The sequence below is a fragment of the Notamacropus eugenii genome, chromosome 4 (genome assembly GCF_028372415.1).
Source record: "Notamacropus eugenii isolate mMacEug1 chromosome 4, mMacEug1.pri_v2, whole genome shotgun sequence".
In the NCBI taxonomy this organism is placed as follows: Eukaryota; Metazoa; Chordata; class Mammalia; order Diprotodontia; family Macropodidae; genus Notamacropus; species Notamacropus eugenii.
The window spans coordinates 38,173,796-38,196,371 of record NC_092875.1 but is presented as its reverse complement, the minus strand read 5'-3'; the positions used below and the strand labels follow the sequence as shown (position 1 = coordinate 38,196,371).

At 49.2% G+C, this 22,576-nt stretch overlaps 1 protein-coding gene across 8 annotated transcripts in view; it reads left to right on the top strand.

The window, feature by feature from the left end:
- Nucleotides 1-22,576, top strand: part of ABCB9 (ATP binding cassette subfamily B member 9) — a 53,926-nt gene extending 31,350 nt beyond the window's left edge. For 7 of the 8 annotated variants that reach the window (XM_072600614.1, XM_072600617.1, XM_072600618.1 and 4 more), the window contains 8 exons: nucleotides 993-1,198; nucleotides 9,079-9,276; nucleotides 14,783-14,911; nucleotides 15,657-15,845; nucleotides 17,157-17,330; nucleotides 17,733-17,892; nucleotides 19,452-19,588; nucleotides 20,965-22,576. In XM_072600614.1, coding sequence (XP_072456715.1) covers nucleotides 993-1,198; nucleotides 9,079-9,276; nucleotides 14,783-14,911; nucleotides 15,657-15,845; nucleotides 17,157-17,330; nucleotides 17,733-17,892; nucleotides 19,452-19,588; nucleotides 20,965-21,264 — 1,493 coding nt within the window. In that variant the 3' untranslated portion in view covers nucleotides 21,265-22,576. The remainder of the gene's footprint in view (nucleotides 1-992; nucleotides 1,199-9,078; nucleotides 9,277-14,782; nucleotides 14,912-15,656; nucleotides 15,846-17,156; nucleotides 17,331-17,732; nucleotides 17,893-19,451; nucleotides 19,589-20,964) is intronic. The other variant, XM_072600619.1, reaches the window with a different exon arrangement.

Genomic DNA, 22,576 nt, shown 5'->3' with positions numbered 1-22,576 from the left:
CAGCTCAAGCAGAAGAAATGGGCAGGAAAGGACACTGGCATATAGGGGGAGGACTGGCTAGGGCAGTAACTGCCCTCCCCTTCCAAGCCTTGGACAGAAAGCATTTGCAGTGACAGAAACAGTGCCTGGTAGGTAAGGTGCAAGGGCTCACAAGGGGTCACCCTCATCAGGAATTCTTAACCAGGGGCTCAGGAACTTGTTTTTAAAAATATTTTGATAAACTGTATTTCAGTATAATGACTTTCCTTTGTAATCCTGTGTATTTGATTTTGTACACTAAAACCATGATTCTGAGCAGGGCTCCATGGTCTTCCCCAAACTTCCCAAGGCGCCCAGAACACAAAGGTTAAATAGAGGACAGTGGGGCATTGCTCAAGTTCCCAAGGGGGTGAGGGCATGTCACTGCCCTTCACAGTGTCCTGGCCTTCTCTTGCCATATCTGGCCACTTCTGGGAAGAATGAAATGACCGTCTGGGGGGGAGGCATCCCCGTCTCAATGACAGCAGTCAGTTCAGAGGAACATGGGATAGGAGAGAAGTCAGGAGAGAAAATGTGGCAATGCTGAGCAGATGTTCTCAACTCCACAGGAGAAAGGCAAAGGGGACAAGGACAGAGGCAGCAGTTGAGGGTACAAGGCAGTCTGGGGGGAAATAATACCTCTGTCAAGCAGTCTGTATCTGTCCTCCTTTGCCCCCTGGGCAGATGGGTACTCGGGCTCATAAAGATCAGCCCTTGAGGGCAGGGATGATTTTATTCTGGTCCTGGCATCTCCAGCACCCATCACAGCACTTGGTCCATAGTAGGTGCTTCATAAATGCCTTTCTTGTCTCCTAAGGCAGCAGGGAAGCCTGCTGTGCTGTGGGGTGGGTCCTACCTGGACCCCAGAGATCAGGGGTGGGTGAGACAGAGTCTGGCTGAGGAAGCCCCTTAGTTTCCCCTCCCCTCCCTTTCTCACTTGGCCACCGTGCAGAGCTGAGCTGCCTGTGTTCCAGGGGACCTCATCTCCCGCTTAACCTCGGACACCACCATGGTCAGCGACCTCGTCTCCCAGAACATCAACATCTTTCTCCGGAATACAGTCAAGGTCACAGGTGTCGTCGTCTTCATGTTCAGCCTTTCTTGGCAGCTTTCCCTCGTCACCTTCATGGGCTTCCCCATCATCATGATGGTATCAGATATCTACGGCAAGTACTACAAGGTAGGCCCCTGCCCTACTCTCTCCAGGTCCTGGGAACCTCCCAGGCTCCTTAAGTCCCTAGGGGAGCTAACTGCAGGTCTGCCGGAAGTCGGCTCCTCCAACAGGCTGGAAATCCAATCTGGTGTCCGTGTGGCATTTATAGCTGGGTGTCCCTCCAACAGAACATGTCCCTTGGGGACAGGAACTGTGTTTCATTTTGGCTTTGTGATGGGGGTGGGGTGTGGGCAGCACTATGTGCATCTGTTAAGGGCCAACTTTGATACCTGAAACACCCCCTCCTCTCAAGCTGCTTACATTCCAGTGGAGGAGGCAGTCGGGACATCAGTGCCTGTGTATGACTATATATAAAGTGAAAATGTATGAAGTAGTCAACACAGAGCAGCTGGTGGATATCAGGAAAGCTGAATATAGAAGATGGTCTAAGAAGTCAGGGATTGTGTGAAGGGTCAGTAAAGAGGGAGTGCACTTCAGGCAGGCAGCATGACCAGTGCAGAGGCTTGGTGATGGGAGAGGGCATGTCATGTGTGGTCAGTTTGACTGGATCACAGAGTACAAAATGAGGAGGCATGGACAACGAGATTGCAAAGATGGGTTGGGGCCAGGCTGTCAGGGCTTCACAGAACTAACCAGACGAATTTATATTTTATACAAGAACCACTTGCACTGAGTAGGAAAGTCACACAGTTACATCTATAGTAAAGGAAAAGCACTTTGCCGGCTGGATGTAAGTGACTTGGAGTGGGGAGAGACTTGGGGTGGTCACATGAATCAGGAAGAGATTGGGGAGGGGAGCAGCTCACAGAGAATGACCTCAATTTTCTCAGCAAAAGTAAGGCAGGGTCCTCAGCTAAGAAAGAGGAGGGGGAAAGAGAGAGAGAGAGACAGGGACAGAGAGAGGGGGAAGGAGGGAGGAAGGGGGAAAGAAAAAGAGAGAGAAACAAAGAGAGGGAGAGAAACTGAGAGTGAATGGGGAGAGGGGGAGAGATAGAGGGGAAGGGAGGGAGGGAAGGAGAAGGGGAACTTGAGGAAGGCAGAAAAGGCTTGGAATTGATTCTGGGAGGGATGAGATGGGGAATCAATCCAGGAGGAATAAAAGGAGGGATCTGCAACAAGAATTCCTCCTGTGCCTTCAGCCAGTGATTGAGAGTGAGAAGAGAGGAGGAGGATCCTAGAAGTAACTGGGGGCTGAAGTTTGTGGTGGGAGGAGCAGTGACCAGGGGCCAGTGAAGGATCTGGGAGCAGGGTTAGTGCTGAGCTGAGATGGGAGAGAGGGAAGGGCAAAGAGCAGGTGTAGGAGGGGGAGGCCCAGGGAAAAGTGGACAGCATGGTCAGATAGGGGATTGTTAAGAGTTTGTAATTGGGGAAGTGGACCAGGTTTTGCTGGGGTGTGGCTGCTGTACATGCTGCAGCTTCTTGGAGCCACAGGTGAGAGCTGGGTGGAGCCGGTGCACACCAGAGGTGGAAAGAGCCCCTGAAAGGTCTTGGCAGCCATCACACCAAAGGTACTGGTCCTCCCTGAACACCCCCTACCCCCCATCTTCCGACCAGTCATCTGTTAATACTGGGGTGGAAAGAGCCCCCAGAAGAGCCGTTGGGGCAGAGAGGAGTGGCCTCAATCTCCTGGAAGTTTAGTGCAGAGAGCATGAGGCTGGGCCGTGCTTCCAGCTGCTTCTGCTCCTTTCAGGTGTTAGGAGAAGGGGACTGGACAGTGGGAGGGTGGTGGGCCGGAGGTTCCCTGGTTTGGTCAAGAAGTAGTTGGCCTCCATTTGGGTTTGGCTGTCACTGGTCCCTGCTCCTACCTGTCCATCTATCTGTCTGTCTGTCTATCTCTGTTTCTATTTGGGATTTGCGGGGGAGGGTTCAAACCTATGACTTCATCTGCATGGGCCTCCTTTTAGAATCTGAGAGAGTTGTCTGGGGGCCCAGCATGTGCCCATGGTGAGTCTGGAACCCAGGCCTCCTGTCTCCTCCAGCAGGCCACCTTGCATACAAGATCTGCTTTAAGAGTTTCCTGGAAATTCCCATTAGAACGTAAACTCTTTGCAAATAGGGACTATTTACCTCTTCATCTCTGTACCCTTGTTGCCCTTAAAAAAGGTTTGTTGGTTGATTGGTTGGACTGGAGACCCAGGGAGTCTGGGCAGCCCACTTGGAGCTCCCTTGCCTGTGCCTCAAGATGTGCCTGGGGCCTTTCTTCCCCACCCCTCCCCAGCTGCTGCCTCTGGTAGAAGCCAGAACAGGGAGGAAAGCACTGTGGTTGTGGGCCTCGCTGGTCAGCCCTGGCCTCCCTTCCATCCCTCCCCCACCTTTTCCTGAAATGAATCAGTCCCCTAAAAACAGATCCTGCTGTGTTTCCCCAGGCCCACCCTGGAGGCCCCAGCCCCTGGGTCACATGGATGTCTTTTCCTGGCCAAGTGGAAACAGTGAATGTGGTCGTGTGAGCCTATGGGTGGGGCTCACCTGGCAGCCCCTGGTTCTTCCCATCGCCTTACAATCTGTGCCCCACCCAGAACAGCCTTTTGGGTCATGGCTGTAGAGTTGGGAGGCACTTCAGAGGCCATGGAACTCAACTCCCTTATTTGACCGGTGAGGAAACTAAGAGCACAAGAAGGAAAGTGACACACACACACACACACACACACACACACACACACACACACACACACAATCAACAAGCATTTATTGAACACCTACTAAGTGCCAGGCACTGTGAGTACAAAATATTTATAAAGTACATATGGTGTACTTTGGGGGAGGAGGGGACACACTGTGACTGAGGCTGAAGGGTGAGGAGAGAGATGGCACCAGGCCTCAGACAGCCAAGGCAGAGAGGCAGGAGAGGAGCTGCTGGGAAGCTGGTAGGCCTGGAAGATAAAGGGTATCATAACACTGGAAGGGTATCCTAGAGCCAGATTGCAAAGGGCTCCAGGCAGAGCAGAGAAGTGTGAATGTGATCCTAGAGGCAGTAGGGAGCTACCAGCGAGATGAGGTACTTGAACAGGAGAGGGACTGTCAGAGCTGTGTTTCAAGAACTCAGCTTTGTCAGTGCTATGGAGAGCTGGCTGGAGAGAGGGGTGACCTGCAGGGGGGCAGGGGCAGACTGCTGAAGAGGCTGATTCAGTGGTCTAAGGGATCAGCACAAGGGTCCTGCTAGACAAGAGAAGGGAGCTGGTGCCAAGAGATGTTGGGAAGATAGAACGGCTGAGGCTTGGCCAGTAATGGCCATGGAGGAAGAGGGAGGCAGAGTGAGGCAAGGGAAGAGCAAAGCTGGCTCGGAAGTTTTGAATTTGGGGATGCCCTGGACAGGACCAAGAAAGCGAGCAGCAGGGGTGGGCTTGGGGCAGGAGAGTGAAGGAGGTATCTGGAGTGTGGGCCTCTGAGACCTCTGGTGGGAAACATCCAGGAGACAAATGATGCTGTAGGACTGGAGCTCAGGAGAGAGAAGAGAAGTGGAGGGGGAGAGATGGTGGGGTAGGGTGGGGAGGAGAGACACACAGAGACAGAAGAGAAAGATGGAGAGAGAGGATTGCTACAGACAGACAGACAGACCAGAGAAGTTGTAGAGAGGACCAGGCCTTGGGTGTGCCTATGGTAGAGGCATAGGACGTGGCCAGTAGTCTGTATGTTCATCTCGAGGTTAGGAAAGCAGAGGATAGGATGTTAGATGGGGGGACCTAGATGGGAGCCCAGGGTTGAGGAGGGTTGGTGAGGGAGGAGAGAGGACAGGATAGGACAGGAGGTCTTCCTGAATGAAGCAGGGACATTGGAGTGTCCAAGGCCCCTGGACCCAAACCTGGCCTTCAGGTCTAGGCATAGGTCTAGGAGGAGGAGGATGTTTGAGATCTAATGATTCTTTCACCACTTAACATTCCATGCCAGAACAATTTAATGACCACCACCACCTCCACCTACCATTAGGTAAGGCAGGTGACTCAGCCGTGGCTCACATCCTCCCAGAGCTCTCTCCATTGCCCTTTGGTCATTGGGTCAATCAGCCTGATCTAGGGTGACTAAGGTGTGACATCTGTCCCTTGGGGCTTCCCTCAGGGCTCTGATTCCATCATAACAGTCATGTTTATCCAGAAACTTAAGGTCTGCAAAGCATTTTATATCAATGGGCAAGTCACCTGACCTCTCTGGAATCAGTAAAATAGAGATACAACCATATTTCCTCCTTCAAAGGTTTGCTATGAGGCTTAGATGGGATAATATCTGTAAAGTACTTTTCTGACCTTAAACTGTGATGTAAATGTGAGATAGCATTATTTTTGTTGGGGGTGGTCTCTTTTTCCTCTTTCTCTGCTACCTTCTTTTCTTTCTCCCTTTTCCCTCCTTCTCTTATCCCTCTCCTCTCTTCTTCCTTCTCTTTTTCCCTCACCACAATCCAATGTGTTAGATCCATTCCCTCCATTTTACAGATAGGAAACAAGCCCAGAGAGTGAAGTGACTTACTCAGGGTCACACATGTAGAGATTGTCAGAGACAGACAATCCAAACTTAGGTCTTTGCTGAGTCTCAATTCAGGATTTTTCCTCTGTGCTTTCCATTAAGAGGTAGCTAAGTGGCACATACTAAGTATTTTAATACTAAAGCTGAAGCTTAAATAGGGCAGTTAGGTGGCACATGGATAGAGTGCTGGACCTGGAGTCTGGAGGAGCTGAGTTCAAATGCAGCCTCAGATACTTTCTTGCTGTGTAACCCTGTTTGCCTCAGTTTCTTCATCTGTAAAATGAGGAGAAGGGAATGGCAAATCACTCCAAGATCTTTGTCAAGAAAACCCCAAGTGAGGTCATAAAGAGTCAGACACGACTGAAAAACAATTGAACCCCATCATAAAGTAGCATCACGGACAGACTTGGGCTGGGGTCAGGAAGACCTGGGTTTGAATCCTGCCTCATACATTTACTGGCTGAGTGACGGGCAAAACCTTTAGCTTTTCTCAGCCTCAGTTTCCTCCTCTGAAAAGTGGGGATAGCCACAGCAGCTCCCTCCCGAGGCTACTAGGAGGATGAATGAGCCCCTTGTGAACCTCACCCCAGCCTCCTAGAGCACCTCATGCTCTCCTCCCTTCCTCTTCCCCCAACTCAGTTTACCCTGTGAGTCAGTAATGATGTGGGCATTGGTGGCTCAAGGGAGGAGGATGTTAGGATCAAGCAGTCAGACAACAATTAGATGCTGACTGTGTGCCAGCTCAGGACTCAGGAAGCCCTGGGTTCAGGGGCTGCTTTTGACATCTCCTGGTTTGCTTCTCCTAAATGAGTCAGCTCAGTTCTCAGTAACCCTGTGTCCTCTTCCTTGGTAGAGGACAACTCCACCTTGGGGATTGGCTGAAACAGTGAAATCGTAGCTCCATTGCTCCCTGATCCCCTCTCAGCAGAGTGACCTTCCTAGGCTTGGCCCTGGGGCCAGAAAGGCATCATTCGCTGTCCTTAAAGAGCTTGGAGATCCCTTATCCCAGGGTTTCTTAAGAGAGTGTGTGTGTGTGTGTGTGTGTGTGTGTGTGTGTGTGTGTGTGTGTGTGTGTATGTGACAGATCTGATAGGGAGACTAGTGAAACCTATGGGCCCTTTCTTCAAATCATATTTTTTTGGATTGGCTGCTAGGTGCAAAAAGTGCACCTAGAGTTTAAATCCTGCCTCAGACCCTTATTAGCTGTGTGACCCTGGACAAGTCACTTCACCTGTCTGCCTCAGTTTTGTCTTCTGTAAAATGGAGGTGATAATAGCGCCTACCTCCGAGGTTGTTGTGAGGATTGAATGAGCTAACATTTGGAGAGCAATTCCTCCATCTTAAAGCCCCATAAAAATACTCAACTATTGGTGTTATTTATTAAACGCATAAAGCAAAATGCACAGGATTACAAGTCATATTGAAATGCTTTTACCAAAATATCTAAAAATCACACCAGGTTAAAAACCCTTGACCTAGAGCAGCACCATAGTTCTTTCCCAGATGAGGAAACTGAGGCCGGGTGAGGCTGCCCAAGGTCCCACCTGGCAGAGAGCAGTGGAAAGACCACTCTGGGGTCAGACTGGGGCATCTCCACTCCCCCATGGATCCACCATGGCTCCCCTGGCAGCTGCCCACCACTGGGGGCCTGCCTTAGCAGGTTCCCAAGTCTCCTATCCACCAGGCACAAGGCTGCTGCAGGGGCTGAAACTGTGCCGAGACCTGGTGCTGAATGGCATGTCCCACTGACTGATCAGGGGCTCAGCTAGTTCAGAAAGACTTCTTGTTAAGGCCATTTGTTGAACTGAATGTATCCATCATCTCCTCCCTCTGGCCTTGCAGATAGTAACCTCGCCACTGTTTTTCCTCGTGTGACTCTTGTCCTCCAGGGCCTCTATTTCACCTTCTATTGGGATGGACACTTTGGCAGGAAGCAGGGCTTCCTCTAGGCTTCTTGACATTAAGTGGGTCCCAGCACATTTTGAAGGCCATCCATCTACCATCGCTTGCTTTCACTGCATGACTGACCCACCTGCTTTTCCTATCTCTCTGATAATATCTTTTATGTTGCTTTGTGCACACAATTCAGCCTTGGTAATTGGCCCATCAGTCATCTCTCCATTGCTCTTCAGGTGAGGTCTTAACCTGTTTCCTCATCTGGAAAATAAAGGAGTTGAGCAACCTTAATTGTGTCCCAGATTTCCCTTAGGTGTGCTGATGAAACCTGTGTTTCCCTCCCTCAAATAAGGTTTTTAAATGCATAGAATAAAATACATGGAACTACAAAGGAATGCAATTGTATTGATATGTATTTATAAAAATACTTCTTTTTAATAGCAAATTAACTTCCCTGTGTCCCAGTTTTCTTATCAACACTACCTGTGTGTCCTTAAGCAAGTCACTTGACCTCCCTGGACCCCTAAGGGGATGGACCAGCTGGCCTTGGAAGTCCCTCCCAACTCTACTAGGATCCTAAAAAAGCTACCATTTTGACTGCCCATGATTCACATACATGTACCAGTCCCCAATGAATATAAGCATTAAAAAGATGGGATTTGGTTTCAGGGAGAAACCTAAGCTTGTTAAAAGCTGTAGCACTATTCCTCAAACATAATCCATCCTGTGCTCTTCTCTCTCCTCAATTTCTGGGCCCATGTCATAGCCCATGTCTGCCCAACACTTCTGTGCTACTACACAGTCTAAATGACAAGCATCTTTTTGATCCACTTGATTTTTCCTATGTGGATAGTTAGGCTGAACTGAACATGATGCTCCTAGTACAGTCTGACCAGCTCAGATGATCACTTCCTTCTAGCTAAACATGGCACCTTTTATAACGTGACCAAAGATTACCTTCCTGGCTGACGTACTCATGCATTTACTCACACTGAGCTTGAAGCCCCTCAAACTCCCCAGTCTTCTTCAGATGAACTGTTGTCTAACCACATCTCTCCCATCGTGTCCTTGGGATGCTGATTCTTTGAAACCAAGTGAAAGATTGTACATGTCCTCCATTTACCATACCCTAGCTTGCTTCTGTTTATATTTTTCAGCATTTGAATCTATTTTGTGTGAGGGACATAGAGGGAGAACTGGCAAGTCTTCGTGACAGGAAAGCCCAGGCCACCCCCAAATCCCACCTCTGACTCATACTGTCCTTATAACCCTGGCCAAGTCACATAACACAGACAACTCTCTGAGATTATACACTGCAGAGCAGGGATCCATCTGCATTGCCAGATGGGAATTCCCAATATCAGTGAAATCATCTGACTTGTGCCATCCACAGAGGGAAAGAAACCCAAAGGCTCTTTGTGGTCTCTTCAAGGGAAACTTCAGTCCTACCATGGGAATGCAAAGGCCCTAGACTGAAATGATGCTAATTTGCCATTTCTTCTCCTTTTCCTTCTTGGGTTGGCCTGAACATGTAGCGGCTTTCCAAAGAGGTCCAGAATGCCCTAGCCAGGGCTAGCAATACAGCCGAGGAGACCATCAGTGCTATGAAGACAGTCAGGAGCTTTGCCAATGAGGAAGAGGAGGCTGAGGTGTATTCCCAGAAACTACAGCAGGTGTACAAGCTGAACCGGAAGGAAGCCATGGCCTATACATACTATGTATGGGGCAGTGGGGTAGGTGTCGCCCACACTCCTACCTCCATCCAACCCTTAGCTTCTTGACCTCTAGGGCCTAGCAGAGACATGTGTGCTGGCTGGGTCCCTGGCATGCAGGACTTCCCCTCTTCCATCCCTCCCCACCAATTTCTGTCCAGTTTCCCATCTGGACCAGAGATCCTTGGGAAGCCAGTGCTTTCCCTTTCCCCTTCCTCCCCAGCCCTGCTATTTTCTTGTCTCTGTTGCCTGTATGGATCAGAGATCCCAGGAAGAGGAAGGGAGGGAGCCATAGTGGGAAGATACTGGCTAGAGGGCCAGTGGCTGACAAGTAAGCCACATTTCATGGGGTCCCAGAAAACTGAATTTCTACTTCTTTGTGGGGAAGACCTAGAGACAGGTCCTGTCAGCACATTCTCAGTGTGAGGAAAGACAGAGAACATCTTGTATTCATGGTAGTGGTGAGTGTACCAGCCTTCTAAGGCCCTTTTCATATGGAATGTGTAAAGGGAAAGATTCGTTCAGTTGTCCAGTGGTGTCAAAGATTGCTACTGTTACAGATGAATGTTTTGATGCCTTAACGCGTTAGGAAAAGAACTTGGTTTTAATAAAAACTGCTGTTAGGCTTGCATAAAGAGACACAGCTTTCAGACAGGATTTGGACAGTTTGGGACAGAAACAAAAGGTCTGTGGTGTAAAATACAGATGTAAATCCCTTTGTGAATGATGTAGAATGGTGCCTTTCTTGTGTGTGGTGGGTAGGGGGAGAGTTCAGTATTGTAAAGAGGCAGACTAATATTTGTCTGCATCCGGTTGGAAGGCTTCCATCAGTCAGCTGCCCCAGATGGAGCCATGTACCTTACAACAGGACCATGAAATCACATTCTAGAGGCCATCTAACCCAGCCCCCTCATTTTACAGACCCCTGACAGCTCCCCATGGTCACATAAGCAGTAAATGGTCCAGCCTGGATTTGGATCCAGGTCCTCTGATGCTAACTCCAGGGCCATTCTCTGCATCACCTTGCCTCTGAGGTGACCATAAGATAAAAACACCTGGATTCCTGGCTTCCCCACTTTGTTCTACTTTTCCTTCTCACTTGAGGTGGGGACTGAAGTTCTTTTAATTTGAGCTAGGAACCCAAAGGCATCTTTTGCAGTGGTTGTGCAGGATCCCTAGCGCTAGTCTGGCATACTCCAGAGAGCTACCCTGCACACCCACACTCCTCAGAGCTTGCTCCTAGGGCATTATAACCTGAACAAGAGCCACCTGACCCCTTGTCCTGGGCTGGTCCAGACTTCTTCCCCAGGAATGGGAAAGTTTCTGCCAAAGTTCAGAGAGTGAGAGAGGATCAGTTGGGTCAGGAAAGTGTTAGGGACTGGGGAAAGATTTGTCATTTTTCAGTCATGTCTGACTCTTTCTGACCCTGTGGACCATGATATGACGAGTCCTCCTATCCTACACTATCTCCCTAAGTCTGTCCAAGCTCACGCTTGTTACTTCCATTTAATGCCTTTAATCTCTCCCAAAATGAGTCCAGTCTTCTCGTTGTGTGTCCAAAGTATCTAAACTTGGTTGTTGTTCATTCGTTTCAGCCAGGTGTGACTCTTTGGGTTTTCTTGGCAAAGATACTGGAATAGTTTGCTGTTTCCTTCTCCAGCTCATTTTACAAATGAGGAAATTGAGACAAACAGGGTTAAGTGACTAACCCAGCATCACACACCTAGTAAGTGTCTGAGGCCAAATTTGAATTCAAGTCCTCTGGACTCCAGGCCTGAAGCTCTATCCACAATACCACCAAACTGTCCTATTTTAGCTTCAGCTTTACTATTTAACTTTCCAGTGAATAATCTGAATTAATTTAAGTGTTGACTGATTGAATCTCCCTACTGAACAAGAGACTCTCGAAAGTCTTCTCTAGCACCACAATTTGGCACTCAGCTTTCCTTATAGTTCAACTCTGCCGGCCAAACATTGCTCCTGGAAAAGCCATAACTTTGACTATGTAGACCCTTGGCAGCAAGGTGGTGTCTCTGCTTTTAGTATTCTATCCAAATTTGCCGTAGTTTTCCTTCCAAGGAGCAAAACTCTTTTCATTTCATGGTTGCAATCACTATCTGCAGTGATCTTTGAGCCCAAGAATATCAAATCCAACACTGCTTCCATTTCTTCTGCCTTGATTTGCCAGGAAGTGATGGGACCAGTTGCCAAGATCCTAGTTATTTTTATGTTAAGCGTCAAGCCAGCTTTTACTCTCTCCTTTCACCCTCATCAAGAGGCTTCTTCATTCCTCCTCGTTTTCTGCCATTGTAGTGGTATTGCCTCTGTATCTGACATCGGTGATACTTTTCCTGGCAACCTCAATTCCAACTTTTGATTTGTTTAGTCTGGAATTTCACTTGATGTACTCTACATATAAGTTAAATAAATAAGGTAATAATATACAGCCTTTCGTACTCTTTTTTCCATCTTAAACCAATCAGTTGTTCCATGTTCAGTTCTAGTTATTGCTTCTTGGCCCACATACAGGTTCCTCAGGAGACAAGTACGATGATCTGGTACTTCCATCTCTTTGAGCGCTTTCCACATTTTGTTGTGATCAAAGGCTTTAGTGTAGTCAGTGAAGCAGAAGTTGACGTTTTTCTGGAACTCCCTTGCTTTCTCCATAATCAAGTGAATGTTAGCAATTTGGTCTTTGGTTCTTCTGCCTCTTCAAAAACCAGCCTGCTTTTCTGGTAATTCTCAGTTCACATATTGCTGAAGCCTGCCTTTTAGAGTCTTAAACATCACCTTGCTGACCTGTGAAATGAGCACAGTTGTTTGGTAATTTGAACATTCTTTGGCATTTCCCATCTTTAGGATTCAGATGTAAACTGAATCCTAATCCAATCCAGTGACCACTGTTGTGTTTTCCAACTTTGCTGGTATATTGAGTGCAGCACCTTAACAGCATCATCTTTGAGAATTTAAAATAGCTCAGCTGGAATCCTGTCACCTGCACCAGCCTTACTGTTAGCAATGCTTCCTCGGGGAAGGCCTTCATCCTCCGGGATATCTGGTTTTGTGGTGGTTATTGGTGATGTGGAGATCTTTCTTGTGTAGTTCTTGTGTGTATTCCACCTCTTCTCAATCTCTTCTGCTTCCTTTAAATCCCTGCCATTTTGTCTTTTATCATGTCCATTTTTGCATGAAACTTTCCCTTGATATCTCTGATTTTCTTGAAGAGATCTTGTCTTTCCCATTCTGTTATTTTGTTCCGTTTTTTGCGTTGCTCATTTAAGACGACCTTATGTCTCTTCTATATTCCCTGCAGTTCTGCATTCGTTTGAGTCTGAATTTCCCTTTCTCTTTGACCTTTTGCTTTCCTTCACTCCTCAGCTGTTGATAAAGCCCACACAGCCATTTTGCTTTCTTTCTTTTCTTTCTCTTTGAGATGTTTTTGTTGCTGCCTCCTGTACAGAATTGCCAGCTTCTGCCCATAGTTCTTCAGGCCCACTGTCTACCAGATCTATTCATCACCTCATATTCATAAGTCATACCTACATCGCTCGATGGTTGTCCCTACTTTCTTCAACTGAAGACCAAATTTTGCAATGAGAAGTTCATGACCTAAGCCACAGTCAGCTTGGGTCTTGTTTTGACTGACCCTATGGAGCTTCTCCCCTTTGTCTGCAGAGTATAGACTCAATCTGATTTTGATTTTGACCATGTGGTGATGGCCATGTATAGAATTACCTTTTGGGTTGTTGAAAAGAGTGTTTGCTATGACTGGTGAGTTATCTTGACAAAACTCCATTAATCTCCACCCTGCTTCATTTTTTACACCAATGCCAAATTTCTCTGTGGTTCCAGTTGTCTTTTAATTTCCTGCTTTTTAGCATTCCAATCCCTGATGATGAAAATGACATCTCTTTTTTGAGTATTCTTTCTAGAACAGGTTGTAGGTCTTCATAAAAATAATCAGCTTTGACCTCTTTGGCATCTGTGGTTGGAGTGTAGACTTGTATTGCTGTGATGTGGAACGATTTGCCTTGGATTAGAACAGATGTCATTTGGTCATTTTTCAGATTATACCGCAGTACTGCTTTTCTCACTCTTTTGTTGACTGTGAGAGCTACTCCATTCTTCTAAGGGATTCTTGGCCACAGTCATCTATATAGTTATCCCCTGAATTAAATTCGCCCATTCCCATCCATTTAAGTTCACTGACGCTCAAGATGCTGATATTTAATCTTTCTGACTCCTGTTTGACCGCATCTTTCTGGAGCTACTTGTAGTTGTCATCTGCTCTTCCCCATTGGTATGTTGGACATCTTCTGACCTGAGAGGCTCACCTTCTGGTGTCCTATTTTTTATCTTTATAGTACTGTCCATGGGGTTTTCTTGGCACAGACACTGGAGTGATTTGCCTTTCTTTGTCCAAGCTCTCCACTATGACCTGTCCATCTTAGGTAACTCTGCATGGTATGGCTCATAGTTTCATTGAGCTGCACAAGCCTTTCCACCTTGAGAAGGCGGCGATCCAGGAGATGGGGGGAAAAGAGTGGGAAAGGTTTATCTTTGTTTATTAAGAGGAGGCCACTTAGACACTCTTGGTCAGGTGAGACAAGGTCTAGAACTGGCCCCACCCTAGTTTTCTATTTGAAACAGAAGAATAAAAACTCTCAGAGAGTTTTCTGGGACACTTAGTTAAGTGATTTGCCCAGGATCACATAGGTCCCATGAGTCAGAGGTTGGATTTGGCCAGTTCTGTCTCTGCTACGTCCATCATACAAAACATACTTAAAAGCTGAAAAATGAAAAGAGCTGCAAGCTGTGGTTAAGAAATTATAGTAAATGAGAATATGTAAAGTCTGTTGTTTGGGTTTGGAGAATCAGCATCCCAAGGACGATGTGGGAGATGTGTGGTTAGACTAGTTCATCTTTCCTGGCTTTGGATTTCCTTGTCTCTAACAAGGGGCTGAATTCCTCCCCTGTGTCACAGATAATGTAGTTATTTGTGTCAGGAGCATTTTCCAGATGGGAAGCCTTTTGGTTTCTTGCCTTCCTTCTTTCCCTTTCTCTAAAGGGCTGGAAGGCATTCTTCTTTAATATTGGTCCCTTACCAGAGAACCAGTACAGTGTCATACAGGAGAAGAAGCATTGGCTAGAGTCAGAGGACATCTGAGGCTTTCCACCTACATGTGCCTGAGTAAACTCACTTGAACTTCCTGGGCCAGTGGCCTTTAGGTCCTTCCAACCTCTAAATCTAGGATTCTGTAAATCACTCCACCTCATCTGTAAAATGAGGGGGGTGGAGCTGAACCAGCTGGCCTCTCAGGTCCCTTCCAGTTGAGGAGCTTTGGTCCCAGGATCCAGTGGGGGTGCAGGAAGGGGATTCCTGCTCAAATCTGTGCTGAGTCCTTCACCATACCCCCCACCTCTATTCCCTGTCAGGCTAGTGGGACACAGGGAGATGGGAGAGGAACAGCCTGAATCAGGACCTTCTGACTCAAATTCCAATTCCCTTTGTCCCCTGGGCGTCCAGCTCACCCTGCTGGTGGTGCAGGTCAGCATCCTCTACTATGGGGGCCACCTCGTCATTTCAGGCCAGATGACCAGCGGGAACCTCATCTCTTTCATCATCTATGAGTTTGTTCTGGGAGATTGTATGGAGGTGAGCATGGGATGGAGGGAGCAGGTCAAGGCAGTACCATGGGCAGGGTGGGACATCAGGATGACCTAAAGCCTGGGAGGTGGCTGTAGGGGGAGATCAGTTGGAGGGAGCGGGCATGTTCAATCTGAAGAAGAGAAGCCATGGGGAGTGGTGAGAGGGACAGGAGAGCCATGTTCCAGAGTTTGAAGGTGCTCACGTGGAGCAGGGACCGGCCTTGTTCTGCTGGGCTCCCAGAGCGCAACAAAGAGGCAGATATAGACTTGGTGTCAGAAAATGTGTCCTAGTCATGACAGCTGTCCCACAGTGGTGCAGGCTGGTTCCCTGATGCGATTCCTTCCCCGGAGGCCTGTAAACAGGGCCTCAGCACCCCTTGTCAGGGACATGTTAGTGAGGATTCTCATTCAGGGAGGAGCTAAAGAAAATGGCTGCTGAGGCCTGCCCTAGCTCTCCAAGGCTAAAAAAAAAGCTGTGAATGTGTCTGAGGGAAGGGGGACACAGCCACGGCCCCCATGGGGATGCTGATGGGGCAGAGTTTCTTACCAAGAAGCAGGCGTCCCCGGCTCTTCAGAAAGATTCTTACCTCAGTGCCACCTCTCTCCAGGATAAGGTGGGGGAGAGGGTAGGCCTTCCCTTCTTACCCTCTATGCTCAGCCTCTGTGTTCTTTTGGCCCATAGGCATGGGATTCCCGGAAGTTACCGGGTAATAATTTGGAGGGAATGGTGGGAATGGTTTGTGTCTCTCCAGTCAGTCGGCTCTGTCTACAGTGGCTTAATGCAGGGAGTAGGAGCAGCTGAGAAGGTGTTTGAGTTCATTGACCGGCAGCCAACCATGGTGTATGATGGGAGCCTGGCCCCTGATCACCTGGAGGGCCGAGTGGACTTTGAAAATGTCACCTTTACCTACCACACCCGTCCTCACACCCAAGTCCTGCAGGTAAGCAGGAGAGCACAGTAGGGGAGCAAAGTTGCCAGCCAGAGGCCAGGAGTGGCAGGCAGACCTTCTGGTAGAGAGAGGATGAATCGAAGGTCCCCAGAGAGCTGGGACTTCAATGACCTTTGTTCCTTTTCCTCCTAGACATTAGGACTCCCTCCTCAAATTATCCTGCACATGCTTCTGTGTGACATGTGGTAACAACAGGACAAGACAATTTGTCATTCTGTCTTTGCATCCTTAACAGCTGGTACAGCAGCTTATACACAGTCAGTGTTTAATACATTCTTGGTCTTTTCCTCCTCCAGAAAAAGACTGGGTTGGCTCAGATAATCTCTAAGTTCTCTTCCAGCTCTAGCATTTTGTGCAGTTTGGCCTTCCCTGTGTAGAAGGCCTGCGAGTCAGGAGAGAGCAGTGTCGAGCAGGCAGAAGCAGGGCCCTCTTGATGCTGCTGAAGAGGCCTAGGCCTTCAAGCCTTAGAGAGCCTGGGGGCTCAGAAATAGGGGACTGGGCAGGGGGGGTTGTTGGGAGGTAGAGAGAGAGACTCCCAGATTTTCTAAGCACTGAGAGTCCTAGAAATGACACAGCACTGGGAGGGATGAGCTAATATCAGATGCCAGGCTACCCCATTGGGCTTAAACCAGTGGAGTCAAATTCACCAAGTATAAACGTCAAGTCTTCCCCTTGGATTTAAAAAACCAACTCCAGAAGTTTAAAATGGGGAGGATGGTCACATGGCAGTGTGTCTGAAAAAGGTCTGAGGATTTATTGGCTCGCACACTCCGCTTCAGTTAACTGTGTGCTGCAGTACCCAGGAGGCATCCAGAGTCACGGTGTCCAGGCACAAGAAAGTGTCTGACTGTCCTCCACCCCAGTCAGACCAGACCTGGGGTCATGTGCAGTTCTGGCCTCTATGCTTTAAGGACAGTGAGCTGGAGAGTACTCAGGGCACAGTCAGGTCAGAGAAGTGAGAAGCAGTGGAAAGAACTGGGGCACTGAGCATAGAGAAGAAACTGCCAGGAAGAGGTGAGGGGGTGACCCAGGAGTTGTCTGCACGCATTGGTGAGGTTAAATTGCTTGCTTAGTGCCTGAGGGCTGAACCAGAAGCAATTGGCAGGGACTGGGAAGCGTCCACCAGGAAGCAGAGTGGGAGCTATCCCAAAGTGCCTCAGACTGCCTTGGGAGGGTACTTCATCCCTAGACATCTCAGGAGGACCACAGGTTGGGCTGGGCGGCCTGGCATTCTGCAATTTGGCCTCGAAGGGGGGCTGAAGGGCAGGGGGAGAACCCTGAGCCTTATCTGTTTCCTTACAGAATGTGTCCTTCACCCTCTTTCCGGGGAAGGTGACTGCCCTCGTGGGCCCGTCAGGGAGTGGGAAGAGCTCCTGTGTCAATATTCTAGAGAATTTTTACCCCCTGGAGGAGGGTCGAGTGCTGCTGGATGGGAAGCCCATCAGCTCCTATGACCACAAGTACCTACACAGAGTGGTAGGTAGGCCGGGGTCTTCTGGGCAGTGGATGAGAGTGGACAGCGGCCAACAGGGCCACCCGGACCTTGGGCTTTTTACCCTCCATAGGATGGCAAGGACTATTTTGTTTATGCCACTGTAGCCTCAGTATTTTGTGTAGTGCCTAACACATTGTAGGGTTTAAATTGGTGATTGAGCAATACTTCTGGCTGGTACACTGTAGGCATCTAATAAATGCTTGATTAATTGATGGATTGGCATAAGCACTTATCCATTATACTAGGGAGTTGACCTATAGCTCATAAGTTTTCCATGCTCCCCAGAATCGGTTTTTAGTTGAGTGGAATGGGAAGGATGGATTCCAACCCAACTGTCTGATTTCCTCATCTCTTCTCCCTCTCCTGTCCCTCCCCCCATGCAGATCTCCCTGGTGAGTCAGGAGCCTGTTTTGTTTGCCCGCTCCATCACAGAGAACATCTCCTATGGGTTGTCCACGGTGCCCTTCGAGATGGTGGTGGATGCGGCCCAGAAGGCCAACGCCCATGATTTCATTATGGAGCTGCAGGATGGCTATAACACAGGTATGGGCCCTGAGGGGTGGGAATGCCACACGTGTGCACACACATGCACACACACATGTACACATACACACATACCTGAAGGGTGCCAAGAATGCCTTCATACCTAAAGAATGTTTCCCCTCCCAATACTGGAGATGCCCTACTAGAATTCCTCAGAGTGTGGAGGGCATTCACACCCTGCCTTGGACACTTACCAGCTCTGTGACCAGGAGCAAGTCTTTCAGCTTGATCCATTAAATCAGACTTCTTGAGGGCAGGGACTCTCTTTGGCCTCTTGTTGTGTCCCCAACACTTAGCACAGAGCCTGGCACACAGTAGGCACAGTCGTGTTTATTGAATTGAATTAACTTTTCTGAGCCTCACCTTCTTCATCTGTAAAATGGGGATATGACATCTGTAGCATTCACCTCCTTGGATTGTCACACGGCTCAGACAAAATGATGTCCCGAAGCACATAGACATGCCAGTTGTTTTCTTGCCAAATTCTTTTTTTGGCTTTTCTATTTATACTTTTCTCATGCCATCTCCATTTCTGAATGTACCCTTCCCTTTCCCTTACTCAGCCAGTCCTCTCTTGTAACAAGAATTAAGAAAGGGAGGGGGAGGGGAAAGCAGTTCTGCCAAATTGCCCCAGCCCTCAGCTGAATCTGACTGTGTATGTAGCGTTCTACACCTCCCCCATCCCCAGCACCACTCAGCCCCCACTGCTGCAAAGGCACAGAGCAGAATTTTCTTATTTTGGCTTGTTTATGTCGGTCTTTATGGTCATTTTTATAATTTAAATTTTATAATATTTTCCAATTAGTGAGCATTTATTTTCTCTCACTTTCTTCCACTTTCTCTCCTTTTTCTCTTCCTTTCTTTCTTCTCTCCCTAGCCCTAGCTTTCCTTATATTCTCACTTTCCCCCGTTGGGAAAAAAAAGAAAAAGGAAAAATTCCCGTATTGGACATATCCAAAAACTGATTTCATTCTCCACCCTGAGTCTATCACTTGCCTGTGGGGAGGTGGGTCCTCCTGCTTCATCCTCTGTCTTCTGGAGTCATGGTTGGTCATTGTGTCGATCAGAGTCCTTGAGTCTTTCACAGCTGCTTTTTTTGCTGCATAAACTGTTCTCCTGGATCTGCTCACTTCAATCTGTATTAGCTCATAAAAGGCTTCCCAGTTAGGAGGCGAATCTTCTCATGTCTTCTTTGGTCGTTTTCATTATACAGAATTCCATTTCCATTTTGGTAGTCACTGTTTTGTCCCTGGTTCTGCTGTCTTTCCTCTACATCTGTTTCTCTAAGTCTTCCCATGCTTCTCTGAATTCCTCACACAGTGCAAGACAGGAGTGTTCAAGCCTTCCCCTGTCAGGTGGATGCCACAGAAGCAGGGGGACCAGCTTTAACTTGCTGCTTTCTTCTCTGGAAGGGGCTGTGGGAGGCTGCTGCCAAAGGTGGTGGGTGGGAAGAGTCACGCCAGTCACGTGTTCTCAGGATTTCCCTGTTTGCTTCACCCCCTTGGGGAAGGCCCTGAACTTTTCCCAGCATCTTGAGCCACCTTTGTTACCTGCCACAGAAACTGGAGAAAAGGGGGCCCAGCTGTCTGGTGGTCAGAAGCAGCGAGTCGCCATGGCCCGGGCCCTGGTCCGGAACCCACCAGTCCTCATCCTGGACGAAGCCACTAGCGCCCTGGATGCAGAAAGCGAATACATGGTAAGTGGGGCCAGGTCATTGGGATGGGAGACCGACAAGAACAAGGCCGGTGGGTCTGGGGCAGGCCCATCCTGCCTTGGACAGGCCTGTAGACTTGTGTAAAGTGCTTGGTGACGCTTAGTTAGATAAGTTGGAAGACAGTAGTCCTCGATTTGCTTTGGACTTTGAACAATTCTCCTCACCTCTGTGAGCCTCAGTTGCCCCAACTGTGAAATGGAGGAGTAGAGATTAAAAAAGGTGGCATGCTGTGCTAGGCTGTGTGACCCTTAACAAGTCATTCACCTCTTAGAGCCTCAGTTTCCTCAGGTGTTAAATGATAGGACTAAGTGACTCCTGAGGGTTATTCCAGCTTTAGATCCATGATCTATGCTCCTAAGCCATTCAGCTTCTCTGAAACTCATTTTCCCCTTCTGTACAGTGAGGGGGTTGAACTAGATCTCTAAAGTCCCTTCCAGCTCTGCATGCAGAGAATGTAATGAACCTAGAGGATAGCTAATACAGTAGGTGATAGTCAAAATCCAACAAGATAATGACAGGCTAGATCACTGGACCAAATATATTAAGATGAAATTCAGTAGAGATAAAGTCTTGTACTTGGGTCAAAAAACAGTCAACTTCAAATGCATAGAACAAGGGAGAAATGATGTGCCAAAGTTCTGAGGAAGATTTTGGGATCTAAGTGGACCACAAGCTCAAGATGAACCAGGATTATTATGTGTTGGTCAAAAGCAAGTGTGTTCTTGGGTTACATTAAGAGAAGCACAGCTTCTCGGAAGAGGGGGAGTAAGTCCCACTACCCTCTACCCTCGCCAGACCTCAGCTGGAGTGCTGTGTTCTATTCTGGGCTTCACCATTTAATAAAGAAACTGATAAGCTGGAGGGCAGCCAGGAGGGTGAAGGGCCTTGGGTCCATGACCTGAGAGGATTGGTTAAAGCAGTGGGCATGGTTAACCTGGAGAGGGACACCTTAGGGGTCTTTCCCATTTGGGGAGCAGGGGTGAGCCTTACGTTTTTAGACCTCAGGATCACAGCCAGGAGCAGTGCCAGGGGGTTGTAGAGTCACATCGAGGTAGAAAGAACTTGCTGAAGATCAGAGTGTCCCAGAGTGAACCAAGCTGCCTGGAGGCGGTGGGCTGTGAGCATGTGGTTGGGGACATCACAGCAGGGGGGAGGGGACCCCTTTGCAGATGGGCTGGTGGGCCACAGAGGTTCTCTGCTGCTCTCAGATCTTGGGATACAGGGGATGGGAATCCAGTCTTGTGGCTTGTGAACTCAGGACCAGGACTGCAGCTCTGTGCTCTCTGTGCCAGCCGTACTGCTCCCTTGCCTTCTTCCTGTCCCACCCCACCCGGCCATCCCATCCTCTATCCCCCCAGATCCAGCAGGCAATCCATGGCAACCTTCAGAAGCACACAGTCCTGATCATTGCCCACCGCCTGAGTACCGTGGAGAAGGCACACAGCATCATTGTGCTGGACAAGGGACGCGTGGTCCAGCGGGGGACACACAAGCAGCTGCTGGCCCAGGGTGGCCTCTATGCCAAGCTGGTTCAGAGACAGATCCTGGGACTGGAAACAGGCACAGATGATGACAGCGGGGGTGGCGGGGGCAGCTGGAAGGAGACGATGCGCCACAAAGAGCCCCCAGACGGGCATGGCGAGGTGCACAAGGCGTGAGGCCCTCTTCCCTCTACCCCCCATCCCCTGCCCCAGGATGGGAGCTGAGGCTGCAATGCCCAGGCTGGCAGAAGGCCCCGAGGGAGGCCCAGGGCAGCCCAACCCAGAACCTGCTGGGACCTGGGGGCCCGCCTTACATGAAGGCAGAGGCTCAAGACCGCTCCCTAGAGGGCAGTTGAGCACATTAGCGCTTCATGCTCCCTTCCCCTCCCTACAGGCCCTCTCCTTCCTCCTGGCACCTCTAGGCTGGGCTCCTAGCAGAGGCTGGAGGTGTGCTCCCTCCCTAAATATGCCCACCCTTACCAGGCAGTGCCATCCCACCCACCCCCTGGTCTTCTCTCTGCCCCTGCCCCCATGCCTGCCTGAGTCCCAGGGTCATTGCAGGAGGGAGTAAGTCCTCGAAAGGACTCCTGGTGCCCACCCAACCCTGTGCTGGCAGGTTCCTCTGCCTCAGCACCTTCTAGGGGAATCAGAGGCCCATTTTTAAGCAGAGACTTCCCTGGGTTTTTAGTCCTTGGGCCCAGCTGAGTGTAGCCCCAAGCTGCTTCTGATTATTCTTTTAAAAAATCATTTCTCCATTAAATAGCTAGGAAAGACTCTGGGTTAGTCCCACAAGAAATTCCCCAAACCTCTGTCATCCCTTGGAGCTGAGAGTGTCTCATCCTCCCCACTGGAAAACAGACCAGTGGTAGCTGTGGAGGGTTAGCATCTGCCACCACCCCTGCCCTTACCCATCCCCTTTCTTGGGAGTTCTCCATACACCACCCCCTGCCCTGGCATGAGAGAGAAGACCACAGCATCCCAGTTGGCTGAATCTGTCCCAGGGAAGAGCACCTCCTTTATTGCAGAGACCTCAGGGGAGGAGGGCCAGCCCTGCTCCCTTTATCCCTGTTGAGTTAAGAAGAGAAGGGTTGGTAGAGGTGGGCCACAGGGCCAGGCCAGGCTGGAATAAGGGGGAATCCCTCAGCGTCTTCCTCCCTTCTGTGCCACTGAAGCCAAGCCAGTCTCACTGTGAACCACAATGAACCTTAACCCTGGGGAGTGAGGGGCCAGACGGCACCCGGGCCACAGGGCAGACCATGGCACTGCCTTGAGGTAGCTGGCGCCCATCTGCAGCACTTTAGGCCCCTGCCCTGCCAACTGGCAGCTTCCCCTTCTCCGCTCTCTGCTGTTTGAGGGTCTTTTGACTGTGATGTTCTGTTCTGTTTGTAGGGTTGCTGGGAGGGTCAGGGGAAGCTGAGCCTGGTTCTGGGCTTTTTCCAAACCCTTGGGGGAGCCCTCCTCTCAATAAAGTACTACCTCTGTCCCTCCA